The sequence below is a fragment of the Vitis riparia genome, chromosome 6 (assembly GCF_004353265.1).
Source record: "Vitis riparia cultivar Riparia Gloire de Montpellier isolate 1030 chromosome 6, EGFV_Vit.rip_1.0, whole genome shotgun sequence".
Classification (NCBI taxonomy): domain Eukaryota; kingdom Viridiplantae; phylum Streptophyta; class Magnoliopsida; order Vitales; family Vitaceae; genus Vitis; species Vitis riparia.
This window is the reverse complement of record NC_048436.1, coordinates 22,145,345-22,165,530: the sequence shown is the minus strand read 5'-3', so window position 1 is coordinate 22,165,530 and position 20,186 is coordinate 22,145,345. Positions and strand designations below refer to the sequence as shown.

The window sequence follows — 20,186 nt, the reverse complement described above, 5'->3', positions numbered from 1 at the left end:
ATACTTTCTTCAGTTTGGGTTGAATATAATTGGTTTTGGATCAAATTAGTGTTAACATATACAATTAATTAGATAATTTTTAAAATAATTTGTATAACATGAATTTCATCCAAATACCTACAAAAAAAAATAAATTTCATCCGAAGTGACCGATTTGATCATTTGTTGATTAACCTAATTATAATATTTGATTCATTTTAACATGAAAAGAAATTAAATTTGCAAATTTTGGATTATTTCATCTATTTTACTCAAAAAAATTCAAATTTTAATAGCTAATACCGTATTTGTACCAAATATTTTGCATTATCTAGTAAACCAATATCCTTGTAAAACGACGTCGTTTGGTCTCTCTGCCGCTCTGGCTTCTTAACCTTCTGAACCACTCTTTTCTTCCCCAAGTCTCTTTGCCAGTAGAGGAATGAGCATGAACTCAAGTGTGTCGGGAGTAGGAGGAAGTGGTAGTGGAGGTGGAGGAAGATGTTGGCCTTCCACCACTTCAGTTTCAGCATCAGGGAAGAGGATTCAGAAGGAGATGATGGAGCTCAACGCGGATCCTCCTGATGACTGCTCCGCTGGTCCCAAGGGTGACAATCTCTATCACTGGGTCTCCACCCTCATTGGCCCTTCAGGTCCCTCTTTTTTTTTTTGGACTCGTTGCCTTAATTTGCATGGTGGTCTGTTTGTTTTCGAGAGAATAATTGGGAAAAGGAAAAAGGAAAAAATGAGGGTTCTTGGGTTTATGCTCAGAGTTTTGATTTTGGTTCTGGGAGTATTGGGTTAAACTTGCTTAAGAATCTGTTTGGTTTCTGAGAAACTTAGTAAAAAGGAGAGGAAAATGAGGGCTCTGGGTCTGTGGAATTTGGGTTCTCTTTGACTATTGGGTTGAGCATGCTTAAAGGTCTGTTTAGTTTCTGAGGAACTTAGGAAAAGGTGGAGGAAAATAGGGTTCTTGGGTTTATGCATTTTGGGTTCTCTTTCTATGAGTAATGGGTTGAACTTTACTTAAGGGTCGGTTTGGATGTCAAGAAACTTTGAAATAGAAAAAAAAAGGAAAGCGAGTATTCTTAGGTTTAGAATTTATGTTCATAGTTCTGATTTGGGTAATCATATTGTGAGTATTGGTTTCAGGTTTTGGGTTAATTAGTTGTTTAATATTGGAATTGCATAAGGGTCTGCTTGGTTTTTGTGAAACTTTGGAAAATGAAAAGGAAATTGAAATTTCTTTGGTTATGCTCAGAATTTTGATTTGGGTTCTCTTTCTGTGAGTATTGGGTTTAATGGTCTGTTTGGCTTTCAGAGACTTAGGAAAAGTAAGGTTCTTTTGTTTGTGCTCTAACTAATGATTGGGTTCTATTTCTGCTGAGTATTATGTTCAACTTGTTTAACTGTCTGTTTGGTTTCTAAGAAGTGGATAGAAGGTTGATTTTATTATATAATTTTCTGATTTCTCTGCAACCAAAATGAAATAAAATATGAGGTTTTAGTATACTTCTTTTTCCCAATTTCTATCTCTATTCCCGTGTTTTCTCAGCATCCAAATGGAGCTCCAGTTTAAAAGTTACTGGCTCCTCTTTAGAACTTGGGGAGTCTGAGGTACTGGGTCTCCTGTCTTTGATTACTTGTTCTGTATTGTGTTTTTCTGTTGTGGTAATTCTTTTAGTGCTGTGTGATTGTGAACTCTACATTTCAAGCTCTCATATTTTGCTTTTCCTAAACGTAAACCATTGGTTAAATTATCGAAATTTGGTCATCAAAACTTCTGGTATCTTCTATGTATTGTGTAAAAGCTGGGAGTTTTGTATAGAAGATTAACAAGTTTACAAAAATTTGAAAGTGGATATAATTTAAAGAGAATGTCTAAAGGTTTCTGGGATTCTTTCAAATTTTTTAGTCTCGGCATTTACATGTTTCTAATAGGACTAACAAATTTGTTTGTGCATTAAATGCATCAGCTAAGTTGGCTTTTTCTTTAACCCTTTTAATCCTGCTGAGAGCTTATAAATATGCTGAACTCTAGTATAAAATGTGACTCTGATACAAAACAGGATTGATGGCTAAACATTCACTTTGCCTTGTAATTTTGCTTTGATTTTAATTTTTATTTTAGTTTTGGTTGCATAATATACTTCGGTTGTCCCCAATGTTAAGGGCAATTTGTGCAGTGTGTAATTGCATGAAAGCTTTAGAACCTTTTTACTTTGATAGTTTTTCCTTTGGCTTTACACCACTTTTGGATCAATTATTTGGGGGGAAAAAACTAACAGGCTTATTTATGTCCAAATTTGCAGGAACGCCCTATGAAGGTGGTATATTTTTTCTTGACATCACCTTTCCATCTGACTATCCATTCAAACCTCCAAAGGTATCCTCACATCATCATCATCATTGGAAATATATGAACAGTTTTCCTGGCATCACGAAATAATTGGGCATTATCGTACAGTGCCTTTTTTAGTTTTTGCCTACCATACCATAAGAATTCAGCAAAGTACTACAGCAATCAAATCTCCCACTATTAATTATTAATATAATACTATGTGTAAAATTAGCATCACTTCTATGTCTGACTAGATTTTATTGAAGGCCATTCAAGTTCATATCCTTATTTGATATTGACAATGAAATTCGTGGACTTTTGAAGTTGGTTTTGATTGGGATAATGATATGGTCCATTGTCAGAACCATCCTAGTATATTCTAGGTGCAACCTATCCCAACTCAGATGTTAACCATACCTCTTGCCTAGAGAGTTTCTGGTATCTTAATACTGCAACTATCAACATTGCCTCTTCAAAGAGGCCATTTCTTGCTAGTCTTATAGTCTTATCTGTAACACTGGCGATATTGCATAATTTGCCTAATACTGTTTATTGTCTATTCCTTCAAATATTTAATTACATTTCAGGTTTGCAGGTAGTATTTAAAACTCGAATCTACCACTGCAATGTTGATTCTGCTGGCAATCTAAGTGTGGATATCTTGAAGGACAGTTGGAGTCCAGCCCTAACCATCTCTAATGTGCTACTTGCAATTAGATCAATTTTTACAAAGCCTGACCCTTGTAAGTCATTTCATTTTCTTTTGAGTATACACGTTTTCTTTTTCCCTTTTTGGTGGATGGGGTGGGAGGGGGTGTTAAGCGTTTGTGTACACCATTACATTATTTCAGGGATGTGTTTTTTGTTGGTCTGTTCCTCTTTCCAACCGTGTTCCCTGTTCCTGGTTGAAGAAGAGAAGGTGAAGCATAGCTGTCAGTTGCTCTGGGTCTTAATTGGAATTTGAAAAGGATCGTGTCAATCGCATATTTTAAATCCAAAGAACCTTAAAAATGGGTTTTCTGATGGAACACTTTCTTCAGACACACAACATCAGAAAACATTAAATTATGCTGATTTTGTGTCGAATGTGTTGGGTAATTAAGTAGGTTTTAAGTTAAAAATGTGATATGCCTATCCCCACCTTTGTTTCCTCCAAATTTATCCTCTCTAAATGTATAGATATCTCATCATTGCAGATAACGCTCTTGTTCCTGGCATTGCCCACTTGTACTTGGCTGACAGACCTAAACATGATGAAGTAGCCACAGAGTGGACCCTGCGATTTGCTAGGTAATTCTGATGAATCGATGCTAGAGCTTCCAATATTGATAGGAAGTCTTCAAGCTCATGGCTCGTCCTCCTTTTGCTGTGCCCTATAAACTTGTTAGTCTAGTTCATAGAAAAAATGTCCATTTTCTTCATTCACCACCATGGGAAATTTGTGTTGCGTGAATGGGATCTGCTATGCCTATACATCTAATGATAATTTCTTTGTGGAAATCTCTTTGGTTTCTTGTATGCTAACTGTATGGTGGCTTGGCACCATTATTGAAGGGATTTTGTAAGCATGGTTCTTCAACAGATGTGTGTTTCCCCCCCGCTAATAGAGTATAAGATTCACAGAGTAGGAACTAATGCATAGAAATTTGGAAAATGAGACTAAATTTACAAGAGATCAAAGAAAAAATGATGGATCTAGCTTTCAAAATTGTTCTGAACTTGTGGGAGTAGTAATTCACTGACAGCCTACCTTCTGATTTCTGAGGTTGTTACCAGCTCCAGAAGGTTTGCTTATGATTAAGACAACTGCTAACTGTCTGCAACATAATGGCTAGGGCTTATCTGATGGTAACTACAGGGAACAACAGCTTGAAATAGAAATTTTTGTGTTCATTTTTATTTTTTGAATCAAAATTAGGTGATGTTGTAGGTGAACTACTTGCAATTTTTTAATTTGAATTGGTAGAGAAAATACAATTAAAACATGAAAATGGGTAATGCCTTGTGTTTTAGGATCTCTTTGGAAACTGTCCTTAAAATCAATTTTATATTCTTTATAATGGAAAACAATTCTTCAACTTGAAAAACATGTATTGAAAACAGTTTTTGGAGAATTTATTTTTTTGGATTTGAAAAAAGTACACAGTGCCTTTATAAAAGTACACATCCTTTTATATTTGAGTTTTCAAAAATTTTGTTTTTGAAAATATCAAAAAAAATTATTTTTTAAAATAGGAAACAATTGATGTAAAGAGAAGTGAGAACAGAAATGGATGAGAGAAAGCACAAGAAAAAAGAATTCTCCCACTGGTGGAAAAATTAGAATCCTATGTGAAAGGCTCAAGAGATGTGGCTTCTCTCTTGGCCACACAAGCATGATGGGGGTCTATTTCTTGGTTAAAAGAGGGACTTCACTTTAATGTCAGTATAATTTTTTTTTTCCCTGGATATTTGTAGTAGTTATTCTTTCCTGGAGTTTCTTTTTATTGTTGATCCAATTTCCTTGTATTATGTAGGAACTAGAAAGGTTGATTTGAGGAATTGTGGAACTTGAGTTCTATATAATTGCAGTCCAAGTCTTGTTGTTTTCAGATGACCACTCTAAGATTCAAAGCTTACCAACCTATCAAAACAGAAGAAGACTTGATCTTACCTAACCCCACAGTTAGGCAGATTAAGAAGAAATGAAGGCAAACATGTTAGCTATCAACCAAACATTTCATGTCCTGTTTGGAAATGGAAAAATTAGTCAACCCATGAAATTGATTAGGCTGATTAACAATGAGCTGATTCTTAGTCTTATCACTGCTTGCTGATTATGTTGGCATGAAGTTAAGTCATTCCAACTACAAGGCCTTGGATGGATAATAAACCTGCTAACTTTCACTATTCAGTTGTCTTTTATCCCATGTTTAGGGTTTTGTATTATTGTTCATCATCATTTATTTTGGATTTGAACTTATTTTGGTATTTTAACAATAATTTACCAGTCTCGTTTATGGTTTTGAGATATCTCACATCGATTAAGGAACAAAGTTCCTTATTATATATGAAGTGAATTTTTTTTTTAATTTTTTTATCTAGGTAGATGTGTTTTAAAAGTGTGAGGGTCCATTAGACTCAGAGCCAATCCTTCACCCCGTTGTAGGACTTTGTCTAGTCTTGTAGCGGACATCTGTTTATTTGACCTTACAATCCTTTGCATGGGGTGAAATGAAGGATAATCATAATATTCCAACTTACTTATGGGAAGAACCTTTTGATACTATATATATGGTAAATTTCTCTTAATTGGGTGGTTAAAACAGACCGTGAGGCTCCATTGAACTTAAGAGTGGACAATGTTCATTAGACGAGAGGTAGTGGGTTGTTACAGGTTCATTAGGCTTCACCATGAATTCTCTTTCTGATTTATGGTTTATGGTTATCATTCAACATTGCTCTGCACACTCTCCACACAGGCACCTGACAATGAGAGTGTCTGGTTTGTTTTCATAGCCTTAGTTGGATGGTTTGATGGTTGTAGCTTGCTCTTAACAAGCAGTACTGAGTCATATGCTTCTGGGAGAAGGGTCTAGTTTTTGAGTTGTTAGATAAGCTGGAAAGAGACACCCCACCTTGTTTGAGGCCTTTCGCCTTTAAGCTTCACTCTTAATTCATCACTAAGCAAACTCTACTTACCACACACCGTGCTTTCCTTTCTAAACAATCTCATTTATATCAGTACAAGCTCCATTCTTCTGAGAACTAGCCCAGTGGAAGACAATGGGAAGCAGGGTTGATCTCAGCCTCTCAAAGAGAACCAGAAAGCCAATTCAACCCCAACCCAAAAGATACAATCTGAATCTGAGCTCGGAGACCGGTCGCCCTAGCTTGAGGCAACTGATGGATGGTGATGCAGAAGCAGCACAGATGGTGGTTCAGAGCAATGGAAGAGTGAAGAAGAAATGCAGCAACTCACTGGGCAGCCGCTTTGCAGAGGAAGAAGAGAAGAAGCAGCTGAGTTTGGTGGTGAAACAGGGAAAAATGGGTGTGAAGGGGTTGAGATTGAGTGGGATGGTGGGTAGGTGTGTTAAAATCCTGAGCCGTTTGATGGAAGATTGATCGTAAAGAACATAACTAGTATTATTCGATCAAGGGGTCATAAGAGATCATGAATCTGCAGAGGAGACGAGCTTTCTTTCATCTCTAATCAATTTGTAGGTAGTTAAAGGCTCCTTGTGTATTTTGGGAGAACCAATCCCCAGCTTTGAATTTTCAAAGTTTCGAGTCCAATACAAGGTTTTTATTTAAAGAAAATTTTAAAATATTAAGGTTATATTTGGTGTTTGAAAAGTATTAAGAAAAAAAAAGAAAATGTTAAGATAAATCATTTTTTTTATATTTGGTTGTATTATGAAAATTATTAAATAAAATAAAATAAAATAAAATTAAAATTAATTAATTAAAATTATGCATTTTCAATTTAAATCATATTTTTAATTCAACACAAGTAAACCGAGAATTAATTAAAAACTTGGTACGTCTGAATTTATTTTTTGATTGGTATATTTATTTTTTATTTTGGTCTTTTTAGCCTTAAATATCAATCATATTGTAAAAAAAAAAATGAGAAGAAATTTCAAATTAATAAATAAAAAAACCAAATGAAATTTATATTTTTGTTGTGTGCAATATTTTCATGGGGCTAAGTTTGTTCTCTCTTCTCAATATCTATTTTTATTTCCAAAAATAATAAAATTTAGAAGGAAGTTTTAAAATTACCCCATAATCTCAAATTACCTACTACAATATTATTATTATTTTTAAATACAATAATAATAGTATACTGTAGTAGTCATAAGCAAGTGACAAGAGTTCTCTAACCAACATATAAAAAGAATTAGTCCAATTCATAAATTATTTTATTTAATATATAGATATTTTTAATTTTATGAACAAAATATTTTTAAATATAAAATAAATTGAATTGGGGATGATGATGATGGTTGTGAAAATGTTAAACTATTATAGTGGGACCTACTTGTCCGGAAATTCCGGCTGAACAGATGTACCAAAATGCCCAGAGAAAAAATTGGTCCACGTTCGCCTGTGGGCATTTTAGTCATTTCAGATCCCCGTTCCAGAATACGCACGTGATGGTCATTTGACTACTTTCCCCACCGGACACCTTCGCGTCCTCCAAGTACCAAACTCCCATCATTGCAGGCAGGGGGAGGGGTGTTTGGAGATGGGGATGAGGGTAGCTGAAGTGGGGGTTGGGGAGCTGGTGAAGGCGGGGTTATCCATGGAAGAAGCTCAAGAATTTGAGAGAATTTTGAAGGCAGCAGTGGGCGGAGCCAGAGGGTCGGACCCAAGTGAGGTGTGGCGCGAGGTGGTGGCTCGGAGGGTGCTGAGCCCTTCGCACCCACATGGGTTGCACCAGCTGGTATTCCACTCGGTCTATGCTGAATGGGATGAGTCCACCAGAGGCCCTCCTCTCTACTGGTTCCCTTCTCTGTAATAATATTCACCCTCACCTAACACCCTACACTCTCATCACACCTGATCCTTCCAGGTCAGCATGTGATGGGTCATCTGATGACGTGGCAAGATCATGTTGGTTGCCATTTTGTGATGCTTTGCAGACCCCCTCTCGCTTCTTGCATGTACTTGTACCTGTTTTTGCATTGAAGGTGGCTTGGGCCCATGTGTGTTTTTTTCTGTGATTTTGCCACATCATCATGTGCCCACTTGGGTGGGGTCATGTGATGGCGTGGCAACATCATGTGGGTTGTGGGTTGTGATTTTGTCCATCTGCTTGTGTGCTGTTATTTGTTTGCAGTGGAGGTGCATGTGGTTTTGCGTACTAGTGTTTGTGGCTATTGTTTTGTCTTGGGGGTGTGCAGTTACTGTTACTGGTCTAGAATGGTGGCCTTACCAACCCACTTTGTGATTAATTTATTTCATAGTTACTAGAGTTTAATTTGAAGCGTTTCAATCATTTTCAGTCCAAATCAGTTATTTTGGGTGGGACGAGAACTTTCAAGATTTTTGGCTAAGATAGACAACTTGGAACTGTTGTTTTTATCTGTTTTTCTTCAAATGTATACATTTTGGACCTATTAGCATATCTAAGTTTATTGGTCAGTGGATCAATATCCTAAATTTGGATTTTGAATTTTTCTTTCTTTCCTGATTTAGTTTCTACATGCATACAAGTGAAATTTGATTTTGAGGAGAGCTTGAAGAGCTGGCTTGAATGTGTGTTTGATGCAACCTCCACTTGTTTGTGGGGGGTTTTGCTAAGCAACTCAGCGTAGTTGGTGTCTAAGATCCTGTTGAATCAAAGTTCTTTTTTCAATTGCAAATTGAACTTAACCAATCTCATCCAAGAAATGCTTGTACTGTATGTTTTTCCATGAATCTAATCCATTATACAATGAGGCCACATTATGCTAGTTCTGTGGTTCATGTATGCATGTGAGCTTTAAAGTAGTTGTTCTGCTTGAATTAGTACTAATTGAGTGGTCTTCATTGCTATAAGTTATTGGTATTTGGTTTCCAACTGATCCCAGGTTTCTTTTTTTGTTAGATATGAGTCTAAGCATACAAACTTGGGTAGATTGATGGAAACCTATGGTCCACGGCTACTAGGGTTATCATACAAAGATCCTATAACAAGTCACGGCCTCTTTCAGAAGTTCTCTGTTCAAAATCCTGAGGTTTATCCTGATTTTTTATGCATACATTTTGCAGAGAATTGTTTTTTTGTTTGAGTTTAATGTTTGTGAATGATTTTCAGGTCTACTGGACGATGGTTCTAAAAGAGCTTTCAGTTTTGTTCCATAGAGCCCCAAGGTGCATTCTAGATACAACTGACAAATCAAAGCATGGGGGAACATGGCTTCCTGGTGCAGTTTTGAATATCGCTGAATGTTGTTTGCTACCTGTAAGTTACCTGAGAAAGCATGATAACAGTTTGGCTGTTGTATGGAGAGATGAAGGCAATGATGATTCTCCTGTTAATCAGATGACATTAAAAGAACTCCGAGAACAAGTAATGTATGATTTTTATGATATACCTCTGTTTCCACCACATTCATTAAGCATGTACTCTGGCATATTGTCTTTGTTATTTCTCTTTTGCTTATGTCCTAACAACATGGTTCACAGGTTGGTGGCAAATGCACTAGATGCTACTTTCACAAAGGGTGATGCTATTGCAATTGACATGCCGATGACAGTCTATGCAGTTATCATATATTTGGCAATTGTTCTAGCAGGATTTGTTGTTGTATCAATAGCCGACAGCTTTGCAGCCAAGGAAATCACAACTCGTTTGCGTGTTTCAAAAGCAAAGGGTATCTTCACTCAGGTAAAACTTCTACTTCTAGAGGCACCATCTTATGCATCAAATAGTTGAGAAGGATCACCAGAAAAGCAACCAACTTGTTCCCACATGTTTATTTTTCCTCTCTCATCATGCATTTTCTTAATGAAGATATGGTTTATATGATATTGTATATTAGTATCTTTGGTAGAAATTGCCTAAGAATGGAGTATATCTGCTGGTGATTTTTTAATGTATGTTTCAGCTCCATAAATGACTTAAAATAATCAAATGTGGGGATATATTATCTATCAATTGTGTCTTTCTGCATACTGTCAAATCTTAAATATATTCACTGTCAAATAAGCGATTATTGTGACCATGGAACACTTCTTTTCTTATTTTTGTTTGCATACATAAGAACCCTAGAGCAGGCTGGTGCCAATGCGCAGGGGCCATTTAGCACTTGAACAGCAGGCTTTCTTAGATGAAACAGAGAGAAATGAGTCATGGAAGTTGCCTAAACTTTTCACACCTGTAAAACCTCTGTTCTTCAAGATTTCTGCTAGAAGGTTTGGTTAATAATAGTAAAGTTAAAAAAAAAAATTTCTTGCTCCATTATCTATTTTAGTACATGGAGTCTTCAATTTTTGCTCTAGTTTTCTGATGTTTTATTTTGTAAATCTTATTCTGCATTCAGGACTTCATTGTAAGAAGAGGTCGAAAATTTCCTTTGTACAGGTAAAAGATCACTCTTGTTTTCCCTTTTTTTAGTGATCTCTTTACAGATGCTAGCTTTTGGGAACATATTTGAGGCAATTAAGTGTCAATCTGTAGGTCTTCTGGTCTATATAGGATTTTATTTTCCTCACACTTGTTTATATGAGTCATATAACTTAGAAGATACTAGATTTTGATACTAACAACTATCTATAGTATAGTAATGAAGTCATATATATGTTATATTAATTTTTTTCTAGTTGCTCATAAAAGAGTTGAAGATCTTGACATGGACATACTTGACTTTCTAATGAAACAGAGTGTCCGTTTGAACTTCCTAAACCTGTCAATAGGAAAAATTAGCTCCCAAAACTCTTATGAATCCAAAATGGATTGGTGGTTAGAACATGTCAACTGGGCTTAGAGAATAAGCTTATTCAACCTAGGTCCCTTTTTCTGGAAGTTCCTTTTCTTTGAAAGCAGGAAGGAGAGTGGTAGGCAAATCAATTTTGTTGTAAGCACCAAATTTCAGTGTTTTCTTGTACTAAAACTTGATTGAATCTTTAATTATCCCTGAAGTCCCTCAACAACTTTGGTTAATCAACCAAACTTTCCTTCAAAATTTTATTTAAGTGGCAAAGTTGCTTTCCCCCAAAACTTAGTAGATGTGCTAATTACCACTCAAAAGCTCTTTTGGATCTAGTCCTAGATTAGACCTGGACGTAGTTTTGTATTCGTGACTGCTGCTATCATGATGGCTATTTGTGTTTTTCCTCACAGTCGAGTTGTAGAAGCTGCTCCACATAAAGTGATTCTGCTCCCCGCAATAGGAAAAGATGTAAATGTTCAATTAAGAGAACAAGATTTATCATGGAAAGATTTCCTTTCCCGTGCTGATCATCTTCCAAGGTAATGTAAACACCTTTGGTGTTAGTTCACTTAGCTGGAATAAGTATTTTTGTGATTGATGGACATGTCTATAAACCACACGCAATACTGAAGTTGTGTTTTTGTGCATGTAGCACTCAATTTGAGTAGTTTCTTGCAGACTTCCTATTATGTATTATGTGCTAGGCTGACAAATTTTTTGACATTTTTTCACAGACCAAATTACTACTCACCGGTCTATCAACCAATAGATGCTGTGACTAATATCCTCTTTTCATCAGGAACCACGGGTAGAGATTACCTAACCACGAAAATTGTTGTTTGCTCTGCTCTGGTATTTCCTTCTATGAATATAAAATGATTTCCTCTCAACAGGAGATCCTAAAGCTATTCCATGGACTCAAGTTTCTCCAATTCGATCTGCTGCTGATGCATGGGCACAGTCCAATATTCAAGTTGGAGATGTCCTTTGTTGGCCCACAAATTTAGGATGGATGATGGGACCTTTTATAATTTATGCATCCTTGCTAACCGGTGCAGCTCTAGCTCTCTATCATGGATCTCCTCTTGACCGTGGCTTTGGAAAGTTTGTTCAGGTGAATCCCTCAACGCTTATTTAAAAGATGCCCCATTGATCTATTTGACTAGGCCATATTTGGTTGGCAGGAACCACGAATTCCATTCTGATTCAATTCTTGATTCCAATGTTTGGATACATTATCGAGAAGGGAAATCCTACTTGTTCCTCCTATAATTGCCTCGACCCCCCACCCATTGACTAATATTTTGTTTCTGCTAGAGCAGGAAGAATTCTTGTTTCCATGTCTATGGAAATCATATAAAAAGCAAGAGAAGAGATCCCATGTTCAAGCTTTCCACTCAACAGGTGTGCGACTTGTTGGAGTGTAGGATATACATCATAGGCTCATGGGCCAAAATCCTATAAACTTGAGCTTTTAGGACAATTGGTTATCTAACATGGTATCAATGTCGTTTGATGGGAGGTAAGGTGTTTGAATCTCACCGCATGTTTATTTCCCCGCTTTATTAAACCCATGTTTAAGCCCAAAAAAGAGGCTACTCATGAGGTAAGGTGTTGGAGTATATGATATGCATTGTGGGCCCAAATCTTACAAGGCTTCAGCCTTTGGGAAAATTGGTTGTCTAACATAACTGCTTGACATCCACAACTCTAGGAAATGTTTCAGTGTTAGTCCATAACTCCAGAGTTCTTTTTTTTTCTCCTTTTTTCCTGGAAATTTCTCCAATTCCAATTTTTACTTAATTTTGTATCCATACATTGGAAATTTTTAATGGGAACCATATTATCTGATCCCTTGATTCCTATTATGATTCCTGGTCCTCCATTCTGATTCCAAACATCAACATGGCCTTATGAGGGGTACAATTTTTTGACTATGTTATTTTAAGAAAAATGTTCTCATTAAGTATGTTGGTTTTAGGTGTGCTTTCTTTCGAAGTGCCACTTGAATCTGGTTCTTACTTATCTCTGGGCTTTGATGAGAAAGGAAAAACTTTCTTATATAATCATTGGCTGGCATTGGTGTGCTTGTGTGTATGTGTGTGTGTGTCTCTCTCCCTTTTAAAACTCTGAAATATGTATTTGTCATAATATATTCAAATAATGTTGGTATCAATTCTATGTTGCTTTTGGATTGAAGGATAGCTCATCCTTATATCTTTTGGCTTGAAGGATAGCTCAGCCAGAACCATTAGTACTAGTTCATTTCAAACATGATGAAACTTCCTGTTTGCAGGCCTACCTTCTCCATCACCAATAAAAGTAACCAACCTTAATTTGCTTTATCTGTTACGCATGTTCAGGATGCGGGAGTAACTATCTTGGGTACAGTTCCAAGCCTAGTGAAGACTTGGAAGAATATGGGATGTATGGAAGGCTTAGATTGGACAAAGATAAAGTAATCATCTTATTGAACTTCAATAATTCTGTCAATTTTTATATTATGTCCAAGAAATGAAGTTAAAAGAATATCAATCTATGCAGGTCATTTGCTTCCACTGGAGAAACATCCAACGTTGATGATGACCTTTGGCTTTCTTCAAGGGCTCATTACAAACCCATTATTGAATGTTGTGGAGGCACAGAGCTTGCATCAAGCTACATCCAAGGAAGCATGTTTCAACCGCAAGCTTTTGGAGCATTTAGCAGCACTGCGATGACAACAGGCTTTGTCATTCTAGATGAAAATGGTGTTCCCTATGTAAGACCATGTACTAGTAGTTGTTTACTTGGTTCTACTCCTCCAAAATTGTTCCACTTTCTATGCTGGTTTGATAACTATATGGAAGGGTGCTGCACTTTTTCAACTTTTTGGACAAAATGGCTGCATCACCACTGTACTGTAATTGGCTATAGATCAGCACTTGCTTTAGTTTTTTTGCAGAAGTGAAAACCATTTTGGAGGAAACAAACATACCATCCTAGGGTGTTTATATTTAAACATATGTGATCAACTATGTGACAGCCAGACGATCAACCTTGTGTTGGTGAAGTGGGTTTGTTCCCTCTAATCATGGGAGCAACTGATCGGTTACTAAATGCTGACCATGAGGAGGTCTACTTCAAGGGAATGCCAATGTACAAAGGAATGGTATGCTGATTGGAATAGTGCTTATTTGTGATATTTCTGGAAAAATACAATTCACATTTAGATATGACCATGAATGTACACATTGCTACAACTTGCCAACTCCATAAACACAGTTCTTCCAAATGTTGTGTTAGTCGCCTTGTGTTTTGTTGCTGGCTAACCACCCATGTTATACAATAAACAAATTCACAAGGATAGCTTCCACTTAAAGGGAGGTGATTCTTTTGTCTTTGTTTTTTGAGGCCTAAGCTGTCTTGTATACTTCCTGTATGCTTTGCGGTGTTTTGCCTTTTTTTAATGCATATCCTTTACTTATCAAAAAAAAAAATAAACAAATTCACAAGGAACAACTCTGTGTATGATATTTTGTTTGTTCTGAATTGTTCATCAAACTTGAGTGATTATATTATTATCAAGCAAACCCTTATACACAAATAATGGATTAGTAATTTAGAGTGATATTGCAAGTGTTCTTACTTAACTTCATATGCATATATATATATTGGCAGCACCTCAGGAGACATGGGGACATCATTAAGAGAACCGTAGGAGGTTATTTTGTTGTACAAGGCAGAGCTGATGACACCATGAATCTTGGAGGCATCAAGGTACCACATTCTTCTTAGTCCTTTCTCTGTTTTAGAAGTGTTCATGATGCAAGTTACAAGCTCACTCAATAGCCAATAAGCCTCTAGTAGACAGGAAAAGTATGAACTAAGAAAACATTTAATGATATGGTTCAGTCACTCTGATAAACAAAGAATACTTGCTTGGATTTTGTGAGTTCACACATTGAATTTTAAGCTCACCTGATTCTCAATTCTTTTAAATGTTCAACTCTACCTAAAACTGTGTCCTTTTGTGATATGCAGACAAGTTCAGTTGAAATTGAACGTGTGTGTGACAAGGCCGATGAAAGTATTTTGGAGAGTGCTGCAATTAGCACTGCACCACTAAATGGCGGTCCAGAAATGTTAGTTGTATTTGTGGTACTGAAGAAAGGATGCAATTGTGAACCCGATGAACTGAAGATGAAATTCTCAAAAGCCATACAGAGGAACCTTAACCCTCTGTTTAAGGTAATGCCCTCTCTTTGAATTCCTTTGGTGATTCATATTCCCTTATAGTTGAACTTGAGGGATTATTGGACATCATGCTGCTATCAAACTGATTGGATCCCTGAATTGATGATTAAAATGGATTGGAATCACTATAAAAGATTGTGATAAGTGATTAAAACCATCCAGTTCTAGGAAATGTTTGAGTACATGTTCTTGACGAGTGTATGATGCAAACTGTTTGACTGATTGACAGGTGAGCTTTGTTAAGATTGTGCCCGAGTTTCCTCGAACTGCTTCTAACAAGATACTGAGGCGAGTTTTGAGGGACCAAATTAAGCACGAGCTTTCAGTTCGGAGTAGAATTTAAAGCGACATCATCAATTGTTGTGGGTGTGATAACTTTTGAGAGATGTGTGATTGGATTATCCCAAAGGTCATTGTGTCAATGTTACTAATAAGACATGTATTTCTTACAATCATAATAATGACCTATCATCATAATATTATTATCAATGAAGTGAAGGCAGGATGTAGCTTGCCTTTTCTGTTTGGTTCATAAGAATGTTTCATCACTAAGATTAGTCCTTCCAATTATAAGAACTTGGATTTGATAATAAACCGTACTAATTTTCACCATTCAATTTTCTTTTGCCTCATGTTTAGGGTTTTGTACTATGGTTCATCAACATTTGCTTCGGATTTAGACTTATTTTGGTATTCTACAGTAATTTACCAACCTTGTTTATGATTTTGTGATATCCCACATTGATTAGGGGATGAAATTTTTAATACCATATATTTAATTGACTTTTTTTTTTTTAGTAGACATTTTTTTAAAGTTGTGAGGATTAATTAGACTAACAACTAACAATATTTATGCTAGAGGGAGCAAATCATGACAAATTATATATCAAAGTCAATCTTTAATCTGAGCGCGATGAATGCGTATGTCCCACATTGATTAGAAGGTGAATGTCTTGATGCTATATATGTAACGAGTTTCTCGTAATTGGAAAGGTGTGTTTTAAAGCTATGAGGGTCCATGAGACTCATAGCGATTAGACGAGAGTGAATTCTCTCTGTGATTTATGATTTTTTTTCACTATGCAATATTCCTCTGCACGCCCTCCCCACACAGCACCTGAATGACTGGTTTGTCTTCACAGCCTTGGTTGGATGGTTTGATGGTTGTAGCTTTCTCCTTCTCAAGCAGCACTCATTCATCTGCTTCTGGGAATATTGTCTAGTTTTTGAGTTGTAAGAGAAGCTGGAAAGAGACACCCTACCTTGTATGAGGCCTTCAGCCTTTAAGCTTCACTCTTAATTCATCATTAAGCAAACTCTACTTACCACACACCATGCTTTCCTTTCTAAACAATCTCATTTGTATCAGTACAAGCTCCATTCTTCTGTGAACTAGCCCAGTGGAAGACAATGGGAAGCAGGGTTGATCTCAGCCTCTCAAAGAGAACCAGAAAGCCAATGCAGCCCCAACCCAGAAGATACAATCTGAATCTGAGCTCGGAGACTGGCCGCCCCGAGCTTGATGCAACTGATGGATGGTGATGCAGAAGCAGCAAAGATGGTGGTTCAGAGCAATGGAAGAATGAAGAAGAAATGCAGCAACTCACCGGGCAGCCACTTTGCAGAGGAAGAAGAGAAGCAGCAGCCGAGTTCGGTGGTGGGACAAGGAAAACACGGTGTGAAGGGGCTGAGATTGAGGGGGATGGTGAGTAGGTGTCAAAATCTTGAGGCATTTGATCAAAAGGATCATATAACTCTTGAGAGGAGACGAGCTTTCTTTTCTAATCAATTTGTAGGAAGTTAAAAGCTCTTTTCCAAGTCCGAACGAATTATTTTGGGAGAACCGTCATGATTTTATTTAAAGAAAATTTCAAAATATTAAAATTATTCCGTTTAAATCATAATTTTTTATTCAAAACGACTAAACAAAGACCTAGTTAAGATAAGATTGATGGGTCATGACTTAAATTTGGTACGTCCATTAGCATGATTTTGTATCCGAATTTATTTTTTCATTGGTATATTTATTTTCTATTTTTCATATTTTTAACCTTAAATATCAACCATATTGTAAAAGGAGAAAATAAATTAAAGTTATATTTTTATCAATACCATTTTATTTCCCTAAATAATAAAATTTAGAAGGTAAATTTAAAATTGCCCCATAGTCTCAAATTATCTAATACAAAATATTAAAATTAAAGATAATAAAATAATAATAGTATATTTTAATAGTCTTGGACGGTATTTTTTGTTGAATTAAAAAGTTCAAATATTTAATTTTTTTATTAAATTAAAAGTAACTTATTTATATCAATTAATATAACTAAAATAAACTTGTTATTAATTAACAAACAAACACCACTCATGATCCCGACAAAATGCAATTGTTAATAAGCAAGAAATAAGATATTTCTAACCAACATATATTTTATTTATTATATTAACATTTTTAATTTTATAAAGAAAATATTTTTAAATATATAAAAAATTGAGATTAGGCATAATTATATGGAAAATTCTAGGGTACCTCTTCGGTACCTATCGAAAAAGGTTTTTCAAGCCTTTGGATGTCCAAGATTACATCTTGGCCATCCATTTTAAATTTGAAATAAAAATTCCACTTAACCAATTAAGGGAAGAACCAGTTGTGGCCTTCTTTCTTTCTCCATTCTTAACAATTTTGGGTTTAAATAAAATAAATATGAGATAAAAATAGAATTAGAAAAAAATAAAAATAAAAATGATATAAAATTTGAAAACATATTTATTAACAAAAAAGAATCATCATATATCATAATTATATTATTTTATTTTTAAAAAATTATTAAACATTTAAATTCAACATAAAAATGAATATGGTAATATTTTAATATGAAATGAGTATTTTTATTAAAATTCAATATTTTGATAATCATATGTAAAACTTAGGTAATTAGATCGTCCTAATTTTTTTTCCGTGCTCTCCAAATTTCATATTTTTTGAATTTAAGGTTTTTAAAGTTAAATTACAATAAAATAAATTACTAATACTCTTTTGAGTTACTAATGATAGTATTTTCGAAAATAAATTTGTAATTTCAAAAATTTTAAAACTAAAAATCAATATGAAAAATGTGACGAAAGTACCAAACATTTATTTATCACATTTTTCGTATCGTTCTCATATTTTTCGTACCTTAAATTATTTATATTTTTAAAATTTCAGATTTACTTTTTAACTTGAAATAACAATAACATAATTTAATAATATTATTTTGAGTTATTATTGATAGAATTGTTAAAAAAAAATAAGAATTAAAAAAAATTAAAATTGGAAATAATGTAAATTATCTTTAAAAAAATTAGAAAATTAAAATACTAAAAAATTAGAGAGGATGTGAAAAATGTGAGAAAAGGTATGAAGATTATGAGAAATCCTCACATTCTTCATACCTTACCTCACATTCTCCGTACCCTGAAATTTAACGATTTTTTTATTTTTTCGATTTTTTTTCCACTTAAAAATACAAATAATATTGTTTATTGATACTAATCAAACTTAGAAATGATGAAAATTATTTTCAAGAAAATTAAAAAATTAAAACACTAAGTAATTGTAGAAAGTACGAATAATGTGAGGAATAGTACAAAGAATGTGAGAAATCCTTACATTCTTAGTACCCTTCGTCACATTCTCTTTACCCTCGAAAATTTTACAAATTTTCAAACTTTTCAAATTTTTTTTCCACATGGAAATACAAGAATATTATTTATTAATACTGATTAAGCTTAGAAATGATGGAAATTACTCTTAAAAGAAATTTAAAAAATTACTCTTAAAGAAATGATGAAAGTTTGTACCCAATCTCACAAAATTCATACTCTCTCTTAGAAAGTTCTTACCATCTCTTAGAAAGTTTGTACCATATCTTACAAAATTTGTATCATCTCTTAGAAAGTTCGTACCATCTCTTAGAAAATTCATACCATCTCTTAGAAAATTTGTACCATCTCTTAGAAAATTCGTATATTCTCTTATAAAGTTTGTACCCTCTCTTAGAAAGTTCATACCTCCTCTTACAAAGTTCGTACCCTCTCTTAAAAAGTTCATACACTCTCCTAGAAAGTTCGTACACTCTCTTAGAAAGTTCATACACTCTCTTACAAAGTTCGTACAATCTCTTACAAAGTTCGTACAATCTCTTAGAAAGTTTGTACAATCTCTTAGAAAGTTCGTACAATCTCTTAGAAAGTTCGTACAATCTCTTAGAAAGTTCGTACTCTCTCTTACAAAGTTCGTACATTCTCTTACAAAGTTCGTATCATTTCTTACAAAGTTCGTACAATCTCTTACAAAGTTCGTATCCTCTCTTACAAAGTTCGTACCATTTCTTACAAAGTTCGTACCCTCTCTTACAAAACTCGTACCTTCTCTTACAAAACTCGTACCCTCTCTTACAAAGCTCGTACCCTCTCTTAGAAAGCTCGTACCCTCTCTTAGAAAGCTCTTACCATCTCTTATAAAGTTTGTACCATCTCTTACAAAGTTCGTACCCTTTCTTAGAAAGTTTGTACATTTTCTTACAAAGTTCGTACTCTCTCTTGCAAAGTTTGTACCCTCTCTTACAAAGTTTGTACACTCTCTTACAAAATTCGTACAATCTCTTAAAAAGTTCGTACTATTTCTTAGAAAAGTTTGTACATCTCTTAGAAATTTCGTACTATTTCTTAGAAAGTTTGTATCTTCTCTTAGAAAGTTCATACACTCTCTTAGAAAGTTCGTACTATCTCTTACAAAGTTCGTACAATCTCTTAGAAAATTCGTACCATCTCTTACAAAATTCGTACCCTATATTACAAAGTTCGTACACTCTCTTACAAAAATTCGTACACTCACTTACAAAGTTCGTACACTCTCTTACAAAGTTCGTACAATCTCTTACAAAGTTCATACCATCTTTTACAAAGTTCGTACTCTCTCTTATAAAGTTCGTACCATCTCTTACAAAGTTCATACCCCCTCTCACAATTTTCCTACCTCTTCTCAATATATAAAACTTCATCTTCAAATTTAGTCTACGAATACACAAAATAATAATATAAAAATAATAATGACAATTTCATAACAAATGACTAAATGCTCTCAATTTGATTAATAGTAACTCAAAAAAAAAAATTTAAAAATCTAGATGTTATAAATCATTACATATTTAAATGTCATTTAACATGACATTTCTACCTACAAT

The 20,186-nt window shown here is 34.7% G+C and overlaps 1 protein-coding gene across 7 annotated transcripts; it reads left to right on the top strand.

The window, feature by feature from the left end:
• Positions 1 to 401: 401 nt before the first annotated feature.
• LOC117916434 (probable acyl-activating enzyme 18, peroxisomal) lies at positions 402 to 15,590 on the top strand. 7 transcript variants are annotated; one of them, XR_004651561.1, is made up of 18 exons: positions 402 to 632; positions 2,292 to 2,365; positions 2,916 to 3,063; positions 3,517 to 3,610; positions 8,895 to 9,024; positions 9,105 to 9,364; positions 9,476 to 9,677; positions 10,333 to 10,373; positions 11,133 to 11,261; positions 11,457 to 11,530; positions 11,616 to 11,836; positions 13,086 to 13,180; positions 13,267 to 13,483; positions 13,748 to 13,873; positions 14,383 to 14,481; positions 14,746 to 14,952; positions 15,188 to 15,357; positions 15,425 to 15,590. XR_004651561.1 is itself a non-coding variant. In XM_034832451.1 (17 exons), the coding sequence occupies exons 1-17, from the start codon at positions 422 to 424 to the stop codon at positions 15,299 to 15,301; spliced, it is 2,397 nt and encodes a 798-aa protein (XP_034688342.1). In that variant the 5' UTR covers positions 402 to 421; the 3' UTR covers positions 15,302 to 15,590. The 7 variants fall into 7 exon arrangements, 6 of the variants coding, with proteins under 6 accessions (XP_034688342.1, XP_034688341.1, XP_034688345.1 ...); XM_034832451.1 differs by having other exon boundaries at positions 402 to 587; positions 15,188 to 15,590; XM_034832450.1 differs by having other exon boundaries at positions 15,188 to 15,590.
• Positions 15,591 to 20,186: the final 4,596 nt, after the last annotated feature.